Source organism: Anoplolepis gracilipes, chromosome 16 (assembly GCF_047496725.1).
Source record: "Anoplolepis gracilipes chromosome 16, ASM4749672v1, whole genome shotgun sequence".
Taxonomy (NCBI): Eukaryota; Metazoa; Arthropoda; class Insecta; order Hymenoptera; family Formicidae; genus Anoplolepis; species Anoplolepis gracilipes.
In genome coordinates this window covers 3,836,315-3,853,180 of record NC_132985.1, presented here as the reverse complement: position 1 = coordinate 3,853,180, position 16,866 = coordinate 3,836,315, and the positions used below count along the sequence as shown (strand labels likewise).

The window sequence follows — 16,866 nt, the reverse complement described above, 5'->3', positions numbered from 1 at the left end:
ATTAAAACGTCACTTTCCATCGATCCGCGTGTTCTCAGATGAATCGTCATTATCACCATTCCCTTCTAATGCATGCGCGTCGGAAACAGTGACTTTCAATTCGCGAAGCATTCAGCACGACCAATTTGCGGGATTAATGTAAGCAATATTCCAAGCGCACAGACTAATTTTCCTGGCTATGTTTCCTGTCCCGCTTACAGGAATTGTGACGGCTGCTTTCACCATTCATGAAGATAGCCGTTCGATCGATCATAATTGAACACTACGCGGCCGGTGGAAAATGCATCGCGCAATCGATTCTCGGATAATTATCCCTACATCGTTTCTATCGTTATTGACGGCTATATATTTCAAGATTACGATACAATCGAATGCAGAAAAGCGAGAGATATAATATCATAATAGCAGAAATGTGATTAATGACTACGTGGGCGTGTCTGGTTTCAAAAGTGTGAGATCGAAATTTGGAATAAATTAGATACATAATTAAGGCAAACTACCCTTATTTTTAGCTCGCAACCCACTCTCTTCTTTTTCTTCTTCTTCTTCTTTTTCTTCCTTCTCTCTCTATACAGAGTTTGATAACAGAAATATAATTATCGGATGACCACACAAAGTGCAGGAGACCTACATTGACGCTCAGAAGCTTGTGTAACAGGATTCACAGAGAGACGCGAGAACTTTATTCGATATTCAGCTTTTGTTGCGAGCAAACGCTCGTCTCATGAATCGTTTAGCTAACATTAAACGTACAACCCCTTATACATCACGCTTATAAGATTTCGAATTATTATTTTTTTAAATGCTGATTAATCTTCTCCATCAGTTGTTTCAACTCTTTTTAATCCATCTATCTATTGAGAGAAAGAATTTCGGCTTTGTGTGAATTGTTTGTATATTACATTCTAGATATTTCAAAAATTGTAAAAATTATAAGAGCTTTTTTTAAATATATTGTAAGTAATTATAAATATAAAAGTTAGAATATTTTTCTTTTACTTTATAACAATTACGTTTATACACTCAAAAAAATAGTCTTGCAATTACAGCAAAAATGTTCTGGGTATGAAAAATTAATCGAGGTAAATAAATGATTAGCAAATACTGTAATACCGCATACATTTTGTACTTAATTAATTTACATAACAGAGACGCAATTTATATCTGTACTCTTAGTGTAATTTAGATAGAAAATTTTTCTGTGGTATCTATCTTGTTAAGGACAATTATGTTTGTGATTAATATTTGACAATGGGATCTAAATTTTCTAGAGGTATTGCTAGAATATTGCTGCTATAAATTCTATACGTGACAAACAATATTCTAATAGATACAAAAAGTAGCGATAAATTTTAATTGACACATCTAGAAATCTATCTACATTAGCAAAATATTTTTTTGAGTGTGGAGTAACGTGAAATGCTAAATGATTTTCATAATTATTGATCCTTCGTCACTGAGTGAGACTGCCGGTAACCATTTTCTTAGCTTTGTCTCTGAAGAAGTAGAATAGATTAGAATATATATATATATATATATATATATATATATATATGTATATTCTTGGACATCTTATATACACGCTTATATCTTCGTGTACACCATGTTACCTACACTGTAGCAGCTGAGGCTATGAATTATTTGGTCGATCGACAATTTATATGTCAAAGAACGGGCGTCTCTCTCGTCCCGACGGACGTGGTGAAGAAATATCACGATCGATAGTATCGTCACGGGGCGCGAGACGGTACGGATGAAAAATTCACGAATTGACGCGAAATGAATCGACACGGCAGAATTGTCGCAGAATTCGCGCGATATAACAGCCGTGACGTATCGGACTAATAAGAAAGAACGCCAGGGGCTGACCGGACGCCGGGTTAAAAGTAGTGCAACAAGTGCAAGTCGCGGCAGCGACAGCTGCGACAGCGTCAGCTGGTCGCGGCATGGCATGTATAATATTATATCAGAAATCCGAGAGCGAGATCGCATTATCTCGACGAGTTTATTTCGTTCCGTGCGCTCTGTTTCCTTAGCCTTGCGTAATAATATCGCCCCGGTGTGTTGCCCGTTACCTGTGTCGTTTATTCGACGGATTTTCTTAGCTCGCTCACGGCGAGCTGCCCGTGTTAATTCCGCTTGAATTTTCACAGCTTTGGAATTGACAACCGTGCTCGACTCATCTCTGATTTAACACGTGCTTAAATCCCGTCAGTGAAATTGCAATGTAAAAATTATTTTCTTATTATACTGTAAAAGAATGAAAAAATCAAACGGAATTGGAGAGAATAGAATTGAATTGAAGAGAAGCGATTTGTCGTGTTAATTTAAATTTTCCATTTATCGGTTAATTTCATGGGAAGATTTTTTGCACAGTTTGCTCATAGACGAACGAAAGATGATTTTACTAGTTTCTCTTAAGAATATTTTTTTTATTATATTAATAAAAATAATGTAAAAAATGATGTGAGATCAATACATCGAGCATCATTTAATATTGATTAAAATATAGTAATGTGTTTCAAGTATACTTTTATTTTGGGACATTTATCAGTAAATGTAAATTCAAAGAGTGAGAAAGATATAGATATGTAGATTGAAATCGTTTATTACTATTATATCCTGTGATTTTTTTTATGTTACTACAGATCAAAGAGAGAAGAGGTGAGAAAGAGAGAGTTAATTTTTAGAGAAATTTATAGATAGAAGGTGATTGAAAAAGAGAGCGGCGATAGATTGGTTACAGCTGTTCGATGTACGCATCGAAGCGTATATCGCTTTGTCAAATTTTTACACAGCAACATTTGAAGCGTCGCTTCGTTTTATTCGAGATATCGATTGATTTCGTTTCTATTGGTTTTACATATGGCAGAAAGCTTTTAACATTCTACTATGATGTATGGTTGCGCTGCACCCTAATGGCGCTTATCCTTTTCCTTGCAGATAATTTAAGAAGTAGAATTGTAGTGATTATAAGATACATATTTCTTGACCATAAGTCTTTCTCGTTATATAATAATATTAATAATATTAATTAAATATAATTAATCTAAAATGTTTGATTGAATAAATATTTATTGCGTAAAAAAAATAAAAAACAAAAATAAGAACATCCTTATACAAATACCTTTTATATTGTGTGATGTAATGTTACAAATTGACGATTCAAGTTATTATAAGGCAATATAAAAAAATGTATTCACGTTACAGCGATATTTTGAAAAATGTGATATGTTATAATAATAATAGTTATTATTTTAAATTGTTTAAGAATTATTTAAAATGTTGATTTTCTTTGTTTTCAGTGCCGATGGTAATTATGAGGTAACCATCATGACTAAGGCGATTTTGCACCATACGGGGAAGGTCGTGTGGAAGCCACCGGCAATCTATAAATCATTTTGTGAGATCGACGTGGAATACTTTCCCTTCGACCAACAGACTTGTTTTATGAAGTTTGGTTCGTGGACTTACGACGGTTATACGGTAAGTAGATTAACGTAATCAGATATATATTGCGGTTATAAATTATTATTATTATTATATAAAGATAGATTGTGCACACGTGTCCGAATTTGCTTGTCAAATATTTGTTTACTAAAATAATTTTGAGAATTATCTCTTCCTGAGTTAATATATAATGAATTAATATATAATAATAACATGTAGAAAGATGTTAGAGGACAAGTAGAAATTAGATTGTAACTCTATAATTATTCTACATATTTTTTTTTTATAATTTTATAAAACTATTTCGCGAAGAATTTCATAATTGATCATATAAAAAGAATATTGGGCATGTAGAAAGAAACATTTTCTAACGCGTAATACAAAATAGTATTTATGTAATGACAATTTATTGCACACATGTTGCATAAGTTTAAATAAACGAGGAATATATCATACATATTTCTCAAAACTCAAAAGTGTGTATGTGATAATAATTTTTATTATATATATATATAATATATATAAAAATTTGTTCGGTATTATAAAATATATTTCATAGCTTAAATATAATAGATATAATTTAAATAATGTTATACACGCACATACATGCTCAACACATCTACGATAAATTGAATTTATATTTTTACATATATTTTGAGAAAGTCAGAATTTTGCATTCTCACCATAAATTGTACGTATACTTTTACATGCGTTTTCACATTCATATATGAATAAAGTGATGTTTTTAATATTCGTTATTATACAAATATTGCATATAAATTAAAACTCGAATTAATTTGAATAACGACGCATATGTATACATTACACATCTAAAATTTTTGGGATTTAATTAGAGATTACTTTATGTATATGTTATTTATTTTGAAAATTTGTAAATATAAAATAGGAGTATTGCAAATTTCTGATACAATAAACGTGTTATTATAAATTGCACTAATTGTAAGATGAAAATGTAAAAACTCAAATTTATCTGGATAAACATAGCTCTACAAAATGTTAATAGAATGATATTTAGGTGGTTATATTTATTCGCATTTTTTGTAACTTTGAAGCAAAAAAATAATTTGCAACTGAAATAATCAACTAGCGTTGAGAAATTTAAAGCATCTAAAGAATATCTATAAGAAATATCTAGAGCAAAAGTTTCTTCTCGCGTTGGTTAACTTTATACGTTAAATTAGCCAAGCTATCTCGCTTTACGTTCTGGTAATTATACTCTAGAGAGAAAAAAAAAGAAGCCGGATAACTTTATAAGATAAATTAACTATGGAAGTAAATAATACATGAAATTGAATAGAGTTAAAAATGGCAATGTTTTATCTCTTAAACTACCAACTGCGCGTTATTTTGCCCGACTATTTTCAATTGGCACAAAATAATATTATTTTTTTCCGATTGTGTATTTTATTATTATTATAGACGTGTTTCGCGATGAAATTCTCGACGGAATTTCACCGCGCGTTCTAATTTCAACGCGAGCAGTAACGCGCGCGTCAATGAAATGTCACGATTTTTGGCGATTACAACTCGCGAGGCGCCTGTTTGTCCTGTCGATCGCATTTTCTCTCACGCGCAATCCGACGGGAATAAGCCCTAGCCATCGTTCGATCGACGGATATATCCGTCACTGACAAATCCGCCTGTCTGTGAGAGTTTTACCGTTGTACAGTTGCGGATATAAATCCCACGTCTGCGGGGGTAAGCCATTTCGACAGAGAAGCTCGTCCGTGCTAGCCACTTCGAAAACACAGGACCGCCAGTGATCAACCTCGTATCTACCCACGCGGTGGATAACTTCCGTTTCCGCATTTCGATTCCGATTTCTCCCAGCGGCATGTCTCGCGGCTCCGATCGAGTATATTTTCCATCCCGAAAAAGACATCGGGGTGATACGGGAAGGTAGAGAACGGCGCTTATATTCAACAGTGAAGGTTAATCGATACAAAACTGATTGCAATATTTACGGAATGTTTAATCGTCGCATATATGTAGATGTCAATAAAAATCAATGTAACAATAGATGCCAATATACCTTTATACAACAATACAAATTTTACTGCTAGAGAATTCAAGACATTAAAAAAATTGATAACTTAGAGATAAAGATGATAGAAAATATTTAATAGAGTTTTAATAAAGTTTTCAGAGAGAGAGAGAAAGAGAGAGGGAAGCTATATTTATTAATTATAATGTTTGTAATTATAATGACACGATAATTACTTTTATTCTTATTTCAAAGAAATTGAAATGACGTTAGAAAGAATTGGAATGGATTGTTATGCAAAATTCTTCTGTAATTTAAATTAAAAGGGAAAACTTTTCGATTCACAAAGACGAAATTGAAAAATCAGAAAACGAATCCCCGAATAAAAAGAGCGAGCAGCAGTGAGAAAATGCGCGAGAAAGGCATGGCGAATGAGCAACGATCGTTCATCGAACTATCGACAGATCTCGAAAGTGGTCCGGGGAGGATCAGCCGGTAACCCTGATCTCGCGGTCGCGAGATTTGGTTCTCGACTTTATTCCAATTCCATGGTCTGCAGACTTTGAGATAGCCAGAATTTATCCATCACAGCCATTAGAGGTATCCAATTTCTTCCGTTCGCTTCTTCCGTTCCGTTCCTCCTTCTTTCCTTTTCAAGTCTTTTTGCTCCTTCTCTCTCTCTCTTTCTCTCTCTCTCTTTTAAACTATAGTGTACCTAGAAAATCGATTGTAGGGAAGAATAAATGGATTTCGGCGACTCGTAGCTGATCGAGAAAACCTTCAACAACATGGAAGAGAAATACATATATACATAAAATGTCAGTTATATGTTGACGAAATAAAAGTCGAATTTCTTTCAACGGTTTGTTTTAAGAACTGATGTCTCTTTTTACAACTTTATAATTTTCAGCATTAAATATATAAGCGGCTAAATTAACTCTCAGATCAAGTTTTCAGTAGAATGAGATAATCACATGAAATTAAATTAAAAGACAAAGTTTTATTATTTGTATCCCTGAGAAAAGTTGTATTTTTAGTAAATTTATTTTCAGATATTTAATACTTTTCAATTTGCATTCTTTAATAATTGTTCATACCTTGACGTTAAAGTAAACGGCATTCTTAATTATCTTCTATTAATATTTGTATATGATACAAAGGATAATATACAGGATATCTATTGTTTTGGAATGCGAGCAGATATATATCCAAAGTATACCGTTGAAAGTCAACGTATAGGCCACGAGATCTTATTTATCGCGCGAAAGCTGTATCAGAAATGTCTTCGAATAGAAGTCGTGCAGTCCATAAATTTCAAGGCGCAGCAGTTTAAAGCACAATGACGATTCTGGTTATTGTCTTCTTCTGGTGTGAATGGCGCGAAGCTGTATTCTCGCTTTTATATATACCTGCGTCGGGCATTTCATGTACGAAATATTTCGAAACAATGTAATTTGTTGGTGTGAGGTTTATATTCTTCAGGAAATACGCACATGCATTTATTAAAAACGTTAATTTATTCATCTGTAGTAATTTAAAATAGTCGCTCGTCGCATTATTAGACGAAACAACTCGACTTTAGCTTGCTTGAAAGACTACACGTTGTGTCGTCTAACCACAAGTGGCTGTCAATTTTGGAATAATATTTGTACATCAATGTGTTTACATTTGTAGAGCTACATCGCACAAATACATACTTGCTTTGTCAAGAAACTCCTTTCATAATGCGGATTATTCTGAGCATCGATTAGACAGCGCGCTAAGATAATCTATGGACTCCAAGAGTACTCTCCTCGGCTATATCTGCTGATTTATCTCTTGTCGGCGTGTTTTGATTATGTACTGCATCAGATGTCGGGCAATTGAGGATTAGAATAGTAGGCGCGGCGGAAAGGAATAACAATTTCGACTTAGCTATTGCAATTTTGAATCGAACTTCTGAGATCGTTTTAATGGGCGTGATTCGAAAGCCGAGGATTCACTCTGAAGATTAGTTAGATTACAGATCTTGAGACGGATTAACAGGCTATCGCTAAAGGAAGATGCTTTGGATTATAACAGTATGGTTTAGACGACTATAGATGAGCATCTTTCTATGTATTTTATAACAATTCATTTTCTGCTTGTATATATGATAACGCGCGTGCAATTTATATATATTATATTATTTATTAAAAAACAAATGAGGAAATCTATTCATTAAAGAACCAAAATTTAAAAGATTTAACGATATTTTAGTCCAATTTACTTTACGTAGTCTTTATATAAGGAAATAAATAATTGAAAACTAGATTGTTCTTTGCAGTATCTTTATCATCATTTCTTCTTACAAAATTTTACATATACTATATGTATATGAACGGAAGAATTGTTTATTTTAATATATGTTATATTATTTAAAAATATAAAAAATTAAATTAATAATCAATATTACTCTATAATTGCTCTATATTTTTTTTTCATAAAAATCATAGTCGTTCTAATTGTAAAAATGTTTTTTGCAATAATATATTGTTTGGAAAATTCTGAAAATATAAAAAATACTAGAAAACATATTTATGAAAGAATTTAAAAAATTTGGCTTTTTTATTACATTAATACATAGTGTACATATTTTTTGATAACTTCAGCTTTTATTAATAATGTAATGTGCGTTGTAACAATGTGTAACAGTTAAAATTGTTTTCTGATTGATGTATAAACATATACATACACACACACACACACACACACACACACACACACACATTTATATAGTACGTTACTGCTATTACATACTTATAACGCGAGTTTTACGCAAAGCTAAATATTCAGATTGTATTAAATATTTGCTGATGTAAAATATAAATTTATGTCAATAATACAATATGCGTATACATGTGTATGTCGCGGCAAAATGCATGTTTTAAGATAAAATATTTATGCATATGTATTTGCCCGCAAGATATACATTTTATTATGCCCAATATTAAATGAAGCGCGAAAGATAGAAAATCTCAGTGTTGGAATGTTACGGAAAATATTTTCTTTGGAAATTCAAACCGCACAGTACCTATTGTGTACAATAGCATAATCGCATGATATTTAAAGATTTAAAAATAATTATATCTACATAATTACGATCATTAGCTAACCGAGATTGAGTGGGAAGAATTTATTTCGACTCTACCACAGATGATAGATTTACGATTGCATTTTCTACTTGGCTAAGATCGCACAGATAAAAATATCTTACGCATTTTTTTTCAAAAAAATTCTCGTGCCAAACCTTGTTGAATTTTCATTCGACTGACGTTCGGTTTTTCCGTCATGTTTGCAGGTCGACCTGCGGCATCTCCTGCAGACCGAGGATTCGAATAGAATCGACGTCGGGATCGACCTGACCGATTATTATATCTCCGTCGAGTGGGACATCATAAAAGTGCCTGCCGTGAGGAACGAGGCGTTCTACATATGCTGCGAGGAGCCCTACCCCGACATCGTGTTCAACATCACCCTGCGCCGCAAGACCCTCTTCTACACGGTGAATCTGATAATACCGTGCGTGGGCATATCCTTCCTGTCGGTGCTGGTGTTTTACCTGCCGAGCGACAGCGGCGAGAAGGTCTCGCTGTCGATCTCGATATTACTGTCGTTGACGGTGTTCTTCCTGCTGCTGGCCGAGATAATACCGCCCACGTCGTTGACGGTGCCGCTTCTGGGCAAGTACCTGCTCTTCACGATGGTGCTGGTGACGCTGTCGGTGGTCGTCACGATAGCCGTGCTGAACGTCAACTTCCGCTCGCCCGTGACCCACCGCATGTCCAACTGGGTTCGGGTGGTGTTCATCCAGGTGCTGCCGCGGTTCCTCCTCATACAGCGGCCGAAGAAGGACGACGACGACGACGAGGATGAGGGTAGAAACGGTGCTGGTCGTGGTGCGGACGATGACGCCGACGACGACGGCGCCAACGACGAGGACGATGACGATGACGACGACGACGAGGACGATGTCGAGGCGGCGAACGGCAAGCCGCCCGAGGGCATCCTCACCGATGTGTTCCATGTACCAGAGACTGATAAGTACGACACGTACTACGGCAAGAGGTTCAGCGGAGAGTACGAGGTACCGCCGCACGGGCTCCCGCCGCCGGCTACGAGGTACGACCTCGGCGCCGTCGGCACCGTCGGCACCGTCGCACCCTGCTTCGAGGAGCCCCTACCCTCGCTGCCACTGCCTGGGGCGGACGACGATCTCTTCGGGCCGGCTAGCCCCGGATATGCTCACGAGGACGTCAGCCCCACCTTCGAGAAGCCGTTGGTACGCGAGATCGAGAAAACCATCGACGACGCTCGCTTCATCGCCCAACACGCCAAGAACAAGGACAAATTCGAGAGCGTGAGTATTATTATTATTTATTATTTTTTTATATCCATAGGAAAAGAGAGAGAAAATCATATTTTTATATGTTTTATCCCCGCGCATTTTATTTTTATACGATTTAAAATGATTGGGTCGCCGTCAGACAAGCAAGTATTTATTTGCCGAAAGCAATTCAACGACAACCTTAAAATCAATAATAATTCGAGAAAAATACTTTCATACTTTAATCATTACTTCTTGTTTTGTAGAATCTCGTTTCTTTAAAAATAAGCTGTTTACGAAACACCGTCAATCAGAAGTCTTTAATTGAAAGAGACTTTGTGGATATGTAAGTTGTCTTAAAACACATGAATCGCAAAGTATTCCATTCATGTCCTGTCATCCTTTAAAGGTGTGACGTCTGACCTTAAAATCAAACGCCCACTTATTTATGTAACTTTTAAACTTTGCGCAGCAGAAAAAAATGTTTATGTGTAGTATATAAAAGTTTATTACAATTACAAACTTATTTTATAAATACTGCAATACGCTTTAAATACCAAATTAATTATTTAATACAAATTTTTTTAACTATATATGTATTCTAAATGTTTATTATCATATTTTGTAGAAGAAATTCTGTACAAGTCAGAGTATATATATTTTATTTAATATATTACTATCATACTTTAATAATATATTTTTTTTTTATCTATCGCGTAGTATTTAATTATTATTTTGCACTTTAGATTGTTTTAAATTAGATTGTAATACTTGAAAGCGCGAACGGAATTGAGATTATTTGATTTATATAATTTTCTCGAACGATTGGATTTCTCGATTACGAGTAAAACCACTGAAAGTAGCAGTTTGCAAAACCTCGAATGTTTTGTATCGGTTGAACGTACACGATGGCCGCTCCGTTTTATATGATACAAAAAACGGTGATTTATATATTGCAAAGTTTAATGGCATCGAGGGAAAGAATTGTTATAGGTTTTATTATTGTGCGGCGTTTCGGGGTGAGATGGCAGTGAAATAGTTCTTGAACATAATATATCGTGTCACGTAATATACGGTACACGGATGACAATAATGCCACGTGTACCATACGTAACTGCCTTTGTGATTCTGCACGCGACGTAATGAATCTCTCATTATCCGTGATTCCATAATACTATAAGAGGGTTATTGGCTTTCATTAAGGAGGAATAATGCGTATAGAATATTAATTTACTTATTGCGTCTTAAACGATGTTTGGTTCACACACACATGCAGTCTCGTAGTTATTTTTATGAGAGATGCTATCAAATTATTTAACGTGATCAAGTTTACATAGTAATTTAATTTCTTGATTTAATTAAATTTTCTTAAATTTGATTTGATTTAATTGGTTTATTTATTTGTTAACTTATTAATTAAATTTATTTATTAAATAAATAAATACATTTCTGTTATCGACTTCATATTTCGTATCGTATATGCAAGACATTTCGAGATTAAACGCACTATAAGTATATGTGTGTATCCAAGGACATTTCAAAATGACTTTTGTTTTTATAATGATGCGTTTTTCATTGTTAGCGCCGTATCATCATTATACCAAGCATTCAAATTGCTCTACATGTTCGAATTTATATATCCTGACCCGAATTCTCATATTTTAGACAGATCTCGCGATCAGTTTCCTGCGATATTTCGGATTTTATAGCGTATCTAACAATAAGATACACCGCGACCCCCAACTCAAACGCGTATACTCCAGAGATTTGGAAATCTCCTTCGTAAAATCGAAAAAGCATCAACTCTGTCGGATCTCGACGATAGACATAATCCGCGGCAACAGTCATGAAATAACGGCGCTGAAAATATTGCGAAGGCGGATGTTAAACAAATAGAAGATTTTCTTTGTCAGTTCTGCCTCTTTCCATATTGTTTTTCCCTCGCATTTACCGGACTATTCTCTCAAGCAATAAAAAAGAGACATCTTTGTATTCAGATTGACCATCGCATATACATTTCACATTTCAGCCATTTTAAAAGGAAGCGTCAACGGGAGAATATCTGGCTTATGATTTATTCAAAAGTTATTCAGAATTGTCGAAAAAACGATTTCGAAAGCATTTATAACTTAACTGTCACTTCTACTGAATAAAACTAATAATTAAACATTTTTTTCTTGCCGAGAATATTAGAAAAAGAAGATTATCTTCTTACAACTGCAGTATTTAAATAATTTAATCTTTAATTGAAGCTTTTTATTACAGCAAAGTCAATTTTAAAAATTAAACAAAAAAATATATAATATTCCGTTATTTATTTGCTTTTAAAGTTTTATTTTTTCACATGAAAAAATTATTTTAACATTTCGATATTTTCTCTGATAAAAATCGATGCCAGACCGTACGAAAAAAATATTGTGATATTGTGCGTCCAATTTCCAAGGGAGGGAACATTTCGCGTAGCGGTCTTCAGTTAAATCGGAACCTTGTGATTCCGGATATGTGCTGATTTCCAGATTTATGTAGTTTGCCAAGGCATATCTTTGGATATCTTGGTGCCATGGCGAACCAAGTGCGATGAAGCTTCACTTGAGACCATTCCTCGACCCCTGCCCCCCTTTCTCCCTCCAATGTCTCGCGTATAACTTATTTGCGCAAAGTATACGGTGGAGAACGCATTGCGGCAAAGTGCCGTTCATTGCCAAATGCGCCCGTTTTGCGGCAAGTGTATATATACCGAGTGCTCAAAAAGTATCAGAGGGCAAGAGGGAGAGAGAGTCATTTTGCAAGATTAAAATGACAAAAACGACTCGAATAATTTGATGCAAAAATTTAAGTAAATTTGAAATTTTCCAATTTATATATTTAAAAAAATTGTTTTACATCTAATTTGACGTCTGCGCAACAAATATCTAAATTGCATCACTTATAGAAAAATCGTTGCTTTAATGAACAAAAATATATATAAATATTATAAAAAATAATATTTTCTTACTGTTATTTTTTGCTTTAATTATAATTTTATGAACGTGAGCAAAACAGTTAGGGGGGAAAATAAAGAACCTTAATATTTACTTGTTTTTTCGGTATTTTTGCGAATAGTATTGCGATACAATACCTTTGTTCAATATTTACTTGTATATGAAATTCTTTATCTCAAACGTAACTATAATTTTCTAAATTAACATTTAAATTATTACAGGATATGACATACATTTTCTTATTCCGAGAAGAAAGGAAATTTATATTGACAATTTGACATTCTATTTTACATTATTTAATTACATTAAAAATGTTTTTTGTATGTGAAGCGATATATCGAATACTCCATAGAACAATGTGGGTGTATCAGCAACGATTGCACATTGTATGCTTATCGCCTTATGTATGCTATGTAACAAAACATATACATACGATATATACCTTTCAAAATATACACATATATATATATATATACAAAATATGCAAATGCATTTTCATATAGTAAAGGATGGAGGATGATGCGGCAGCCAATCCAGTTGTTGTAGCCAAAACTTGGCTACAACTCGATTTCATAGAACCGCATAATGCCACCCTATCTTGCATGGAATTATACTTTTTTAATCGTACACGCCAAATATATACATAAAATTGCAAAAGAGATCGAAAGAATCTTTTATGTGGATAAAATGTAAAATGAGAAATATTGTCAATACTCTGTTAGATTTTGAAAGAGTTTTGAATAACTCGATTGCAATACGAAATCGTTGGATTAAATATTAAACGTTGCGTAGAAATTCGTATTAAACCTCATACCTTAATCAAACGCTTTATTTTCATATTTATTATTTTATCATTAATAATTAATTTTATTTTGCGTGTGTGTACTTTTAATTATTCATTTATTTATATATATTTAATTATTAATCAAGTAAATATTTAATTATATGTAAAAAAACAAATTTACAAATTAAATATATATAAATAAATTTCATCAAAAAATGTGCATTATATATAATTAAATTTATATTAATTGCTTTTAATTATACAAATACATGATTGTTATGAATGTCGCGCATCGATACAGAAATAAAGGGGGAGGATTCATTCGCTTTCTGACATCAGTCTCAGAGATCACGTATCGAGAATGCTCTCAGGGCAAAGATGTTTCTTCGGCGGGTTCCTCAACGAGCAGAGCGGGAAGGAGATACGAGGGAAATGGTGAGAGCGGAGTAGTAGCGAAGTAACGGTCTGGTGCATTGTCCTTGTGAAAGTATCATAAAAGTATTGGGTGACTGTTTTATCGTGTCTCTCTGGCTCCCCCCTTGACGCAGTGAGAATCTGTATGGAAGTCAATACACCGTTAGCGCGACGGATCGATCCTTTTCTCTTTCTTTTTCACGTCTTTCTCTCTCTCTCTCTCTCTCTCTCTCTCTCTTTCTCCATGCAAGAAGCTGACGCAGTATGTCGAGAGTACTCCAGCGGATCACGTGAGATAGAAACTCGTCCTATAGCTCGTCGTATACCAAATGCTCTGCAAGTTGGATAACGGATACGCCCAGCAAGTTGTTGATACTAAACATGCGCGACAGACTCTGGCTCGAGAGTCTCTCGTGTCTTTATGAGATCCATATACATTTCTGCATACGAGACGCATTCGTTTTGATGCGGATTAGTCAGTAGTTGAATTATTGCTAAAGTTTGTTAAAATTAAGTGTTGTATGGTAAAAGTAAAATAATTTGCAATTAAACTAATTGCAATTTAAAACAGAACGTAAAATTCATTAAAGTACGTTTGGTATTATATTCATAAATACACATAGAAATATTTTATTCAGAAAAATTACTTCTTTTAATAATCTCAGAGTTTTTAATAAACTCTAATTCTTGTTTAAACAGTTAACACACAATACACGATTTATAATTGATTTTTTTTTTAACAATTAATATTAAAAACATTAAAAGAAGTAATGTTTTTCTCCAATTTTTTATATCCCTTTTTCTTTCTGAATAGTAAAATAAAAATGAAAAATTACACGTTTAAGCTTAGTTTTGCTCGCACAGAGTAAATTTGAGCAGCAAATTAAAATACACTCTTTATATATTTCCAAAGTTTTATAATTTTTCGAATTTTCAAAAATGTTTGTCCTCGAAACAAATGCGATTTTTTAAATTTATTACGACAAATTCCGAAAGAACGCTGATTATTTTCTAGCAAAATAAATAACTAATTACGACGTACGTTCTTCCTGGATTGTTCCCAGGTGGAGGAGGACTGGAAGTACGTCGCGATGGTGCTCGACCGGATCTTCCTTTGGATCTTCACGCTGGCCTGCGTGTTTGGCACGGCGTTGATTATCTTACAAGCGCCGAGCCTCTACGACAAGACGAAGCCGATCGACATCAAATACAGTAAGATTGCCAAGAAGAAGATGATGCTGTTGGGCATGGGCCCCGAGGAGGACTAGTCGACGATCCCGCGCGGCCTCGTGCCGCGTCCACAGTGTCGGCTGCCTAATCGCCGACGACGGCGTCGTCCACGTCATCACCGTCGTCGTCGTCGACGTCGCCGCCGCCGCTACCGCCGCCGCCGCCGTCGCTGCCGCCGCCGCCGCCGCCGCCGCCGCCGCCGCCGCCGCCGCCGCCGCCGCCGTCGCTGCCGCCGCCGCCGCCGCCGCCGCTGCCGCCGCCGCCGCCGCCGCCGCCGCCGCCGCCGTCGTCGTCGCCGTCGTCGCCGTCGTCGCCGTCGCCGTCGTCGTTGCCGTCGTTCCCCGCGGCCGCCCATCATCGAAACTGCCGATTTTCGCGTCGATGTGGAAGAGGACCCTCTCTCAAACTCACGCTGGTGCCAAAGATACATGGTTCCGGACGGATGACACCAAGAAGATGGACACGCAAGTGAGGGGATCAAGCGATGCGACGAACGGATCACGAACGAATGAAATTCCGTGAAATGGGATACTGTAAACCCTTCTCGAAGAGGGTAGATCGGTTGGACTTTGGTCCGATCACCCTTCGGGATGGAGATAAGATAAGGGCGTGCGACCGCATGGTACACGAGGATAAGAGAGCTTTCGTGACAGAGTGAGATAACGTGAGATAGGAGCGCGCATGTGTATGCGTGTGTGTATGCGTATGCATGTGTGTGTGTGTTGGGGAGGAAAACGAAGGAAGTAAACGAAAACAGAACGTGAAGAGGAACGATAGAGAGAGAATGGGTGCGAAAGAGGGTGCGAAAGAGAACGAGAGGGAGAGAGAGAGAGAGAGAGAGAGAGAGAGAGAGAGAGAGAGAGAGAGAGAGAGAGAGAGAGAGAGAGAGAGAGAGAGACAGAACAAGCGAGTTTGGACGAGAGAGAGAGGGGGGAGAGAGAGAGAGAGAGAGAGAGAGAGAGAGAGAGAGAGAGAGAGAGAGAGAGAGAGAGAGAGAGAGGTGAAAAAGTGCCAAATACGCGAAAAACACGCGCACCGTATTTTTGTAAATCTGGTTTCATACGTAAGGCTAGAGTCGTGCGGCGAGACGTCGAACTGCCCGAACTGCCGATTTTATATAAGAAGACGTTTACAGCGCGCGAGGAGATGCATGGTACACCGTGGTACCGATTCATACGCATTTTACACATCTATACTTACATACATATATAATACATTACACACACGCATTTGGCACATACATATACATATACACACACACATATATATATATATAGATACATATATATATATACCGTACATGTACCGGCATCAACGTCACTCACGCGGTATACTTATATATATAACGTATGGACACGCGCGCGTGCATTTCTCGACGCATTTCGTGGAGCACACGCTCAAAAAGAAAAAAAAAAAAAAACATTTTCACGCACGCGTTCGCGTTAACACGGCGAAGGAGAATCTCTGTGCGCTTTAAAGAAAGTTTTTTCGGAGAAATTCCCAACTCTCTCGCAGGATTTTACACATTTTTCTGCAAACTTTCTTATTTACGTCCTGCAAATTTAATATCTTTCATATTTCCACGTGTCAAATATTTCCAAAATTATGTACTTTTGCTACAAAATATCCGGAAGTTTACCCACGCGGATCTATATAG

The 16,866-nt window shown here is 35.9% G+C and overlaps 1 protein-coding gene across 5 annotated transcripts in view; it reads left to right on the top strand.

Moving 5' to 3' along the window:
* The window catches only part of Nachralpha1 (nicotinic acetylcholine receptor alpha1), a 130,247-nt gene extending 114,850 nt beyond the window's left edge, over positions 1-15,397 (top strand). For all 5 annotated transcript variants that reach the window (XM_072908377.1, XM_072908376.1, XM_072908379.1 and 2 more), the window contains 3 exons: positions 3,306-3,486; positions 8,775-9,833; positions 15,044-15,397. In XM_072908377.1, the coding sequence (XP_072764478.1) occupies positions 3,306-3,486; positions 8,775-9,833; positions 15,044-15,247 (1,444 nt within the window). In that variant the 3' untranslated portion in view covers positions 15,248-15,397. The remainder of the gene's footprint in view (positions 1-3,305; positions 3,487-8,774; positions 9,834-15,043) is intronic.
* The last annotated feature ends 1,469 nt before the right edge of the window (positions 15,398-16,866 follow it).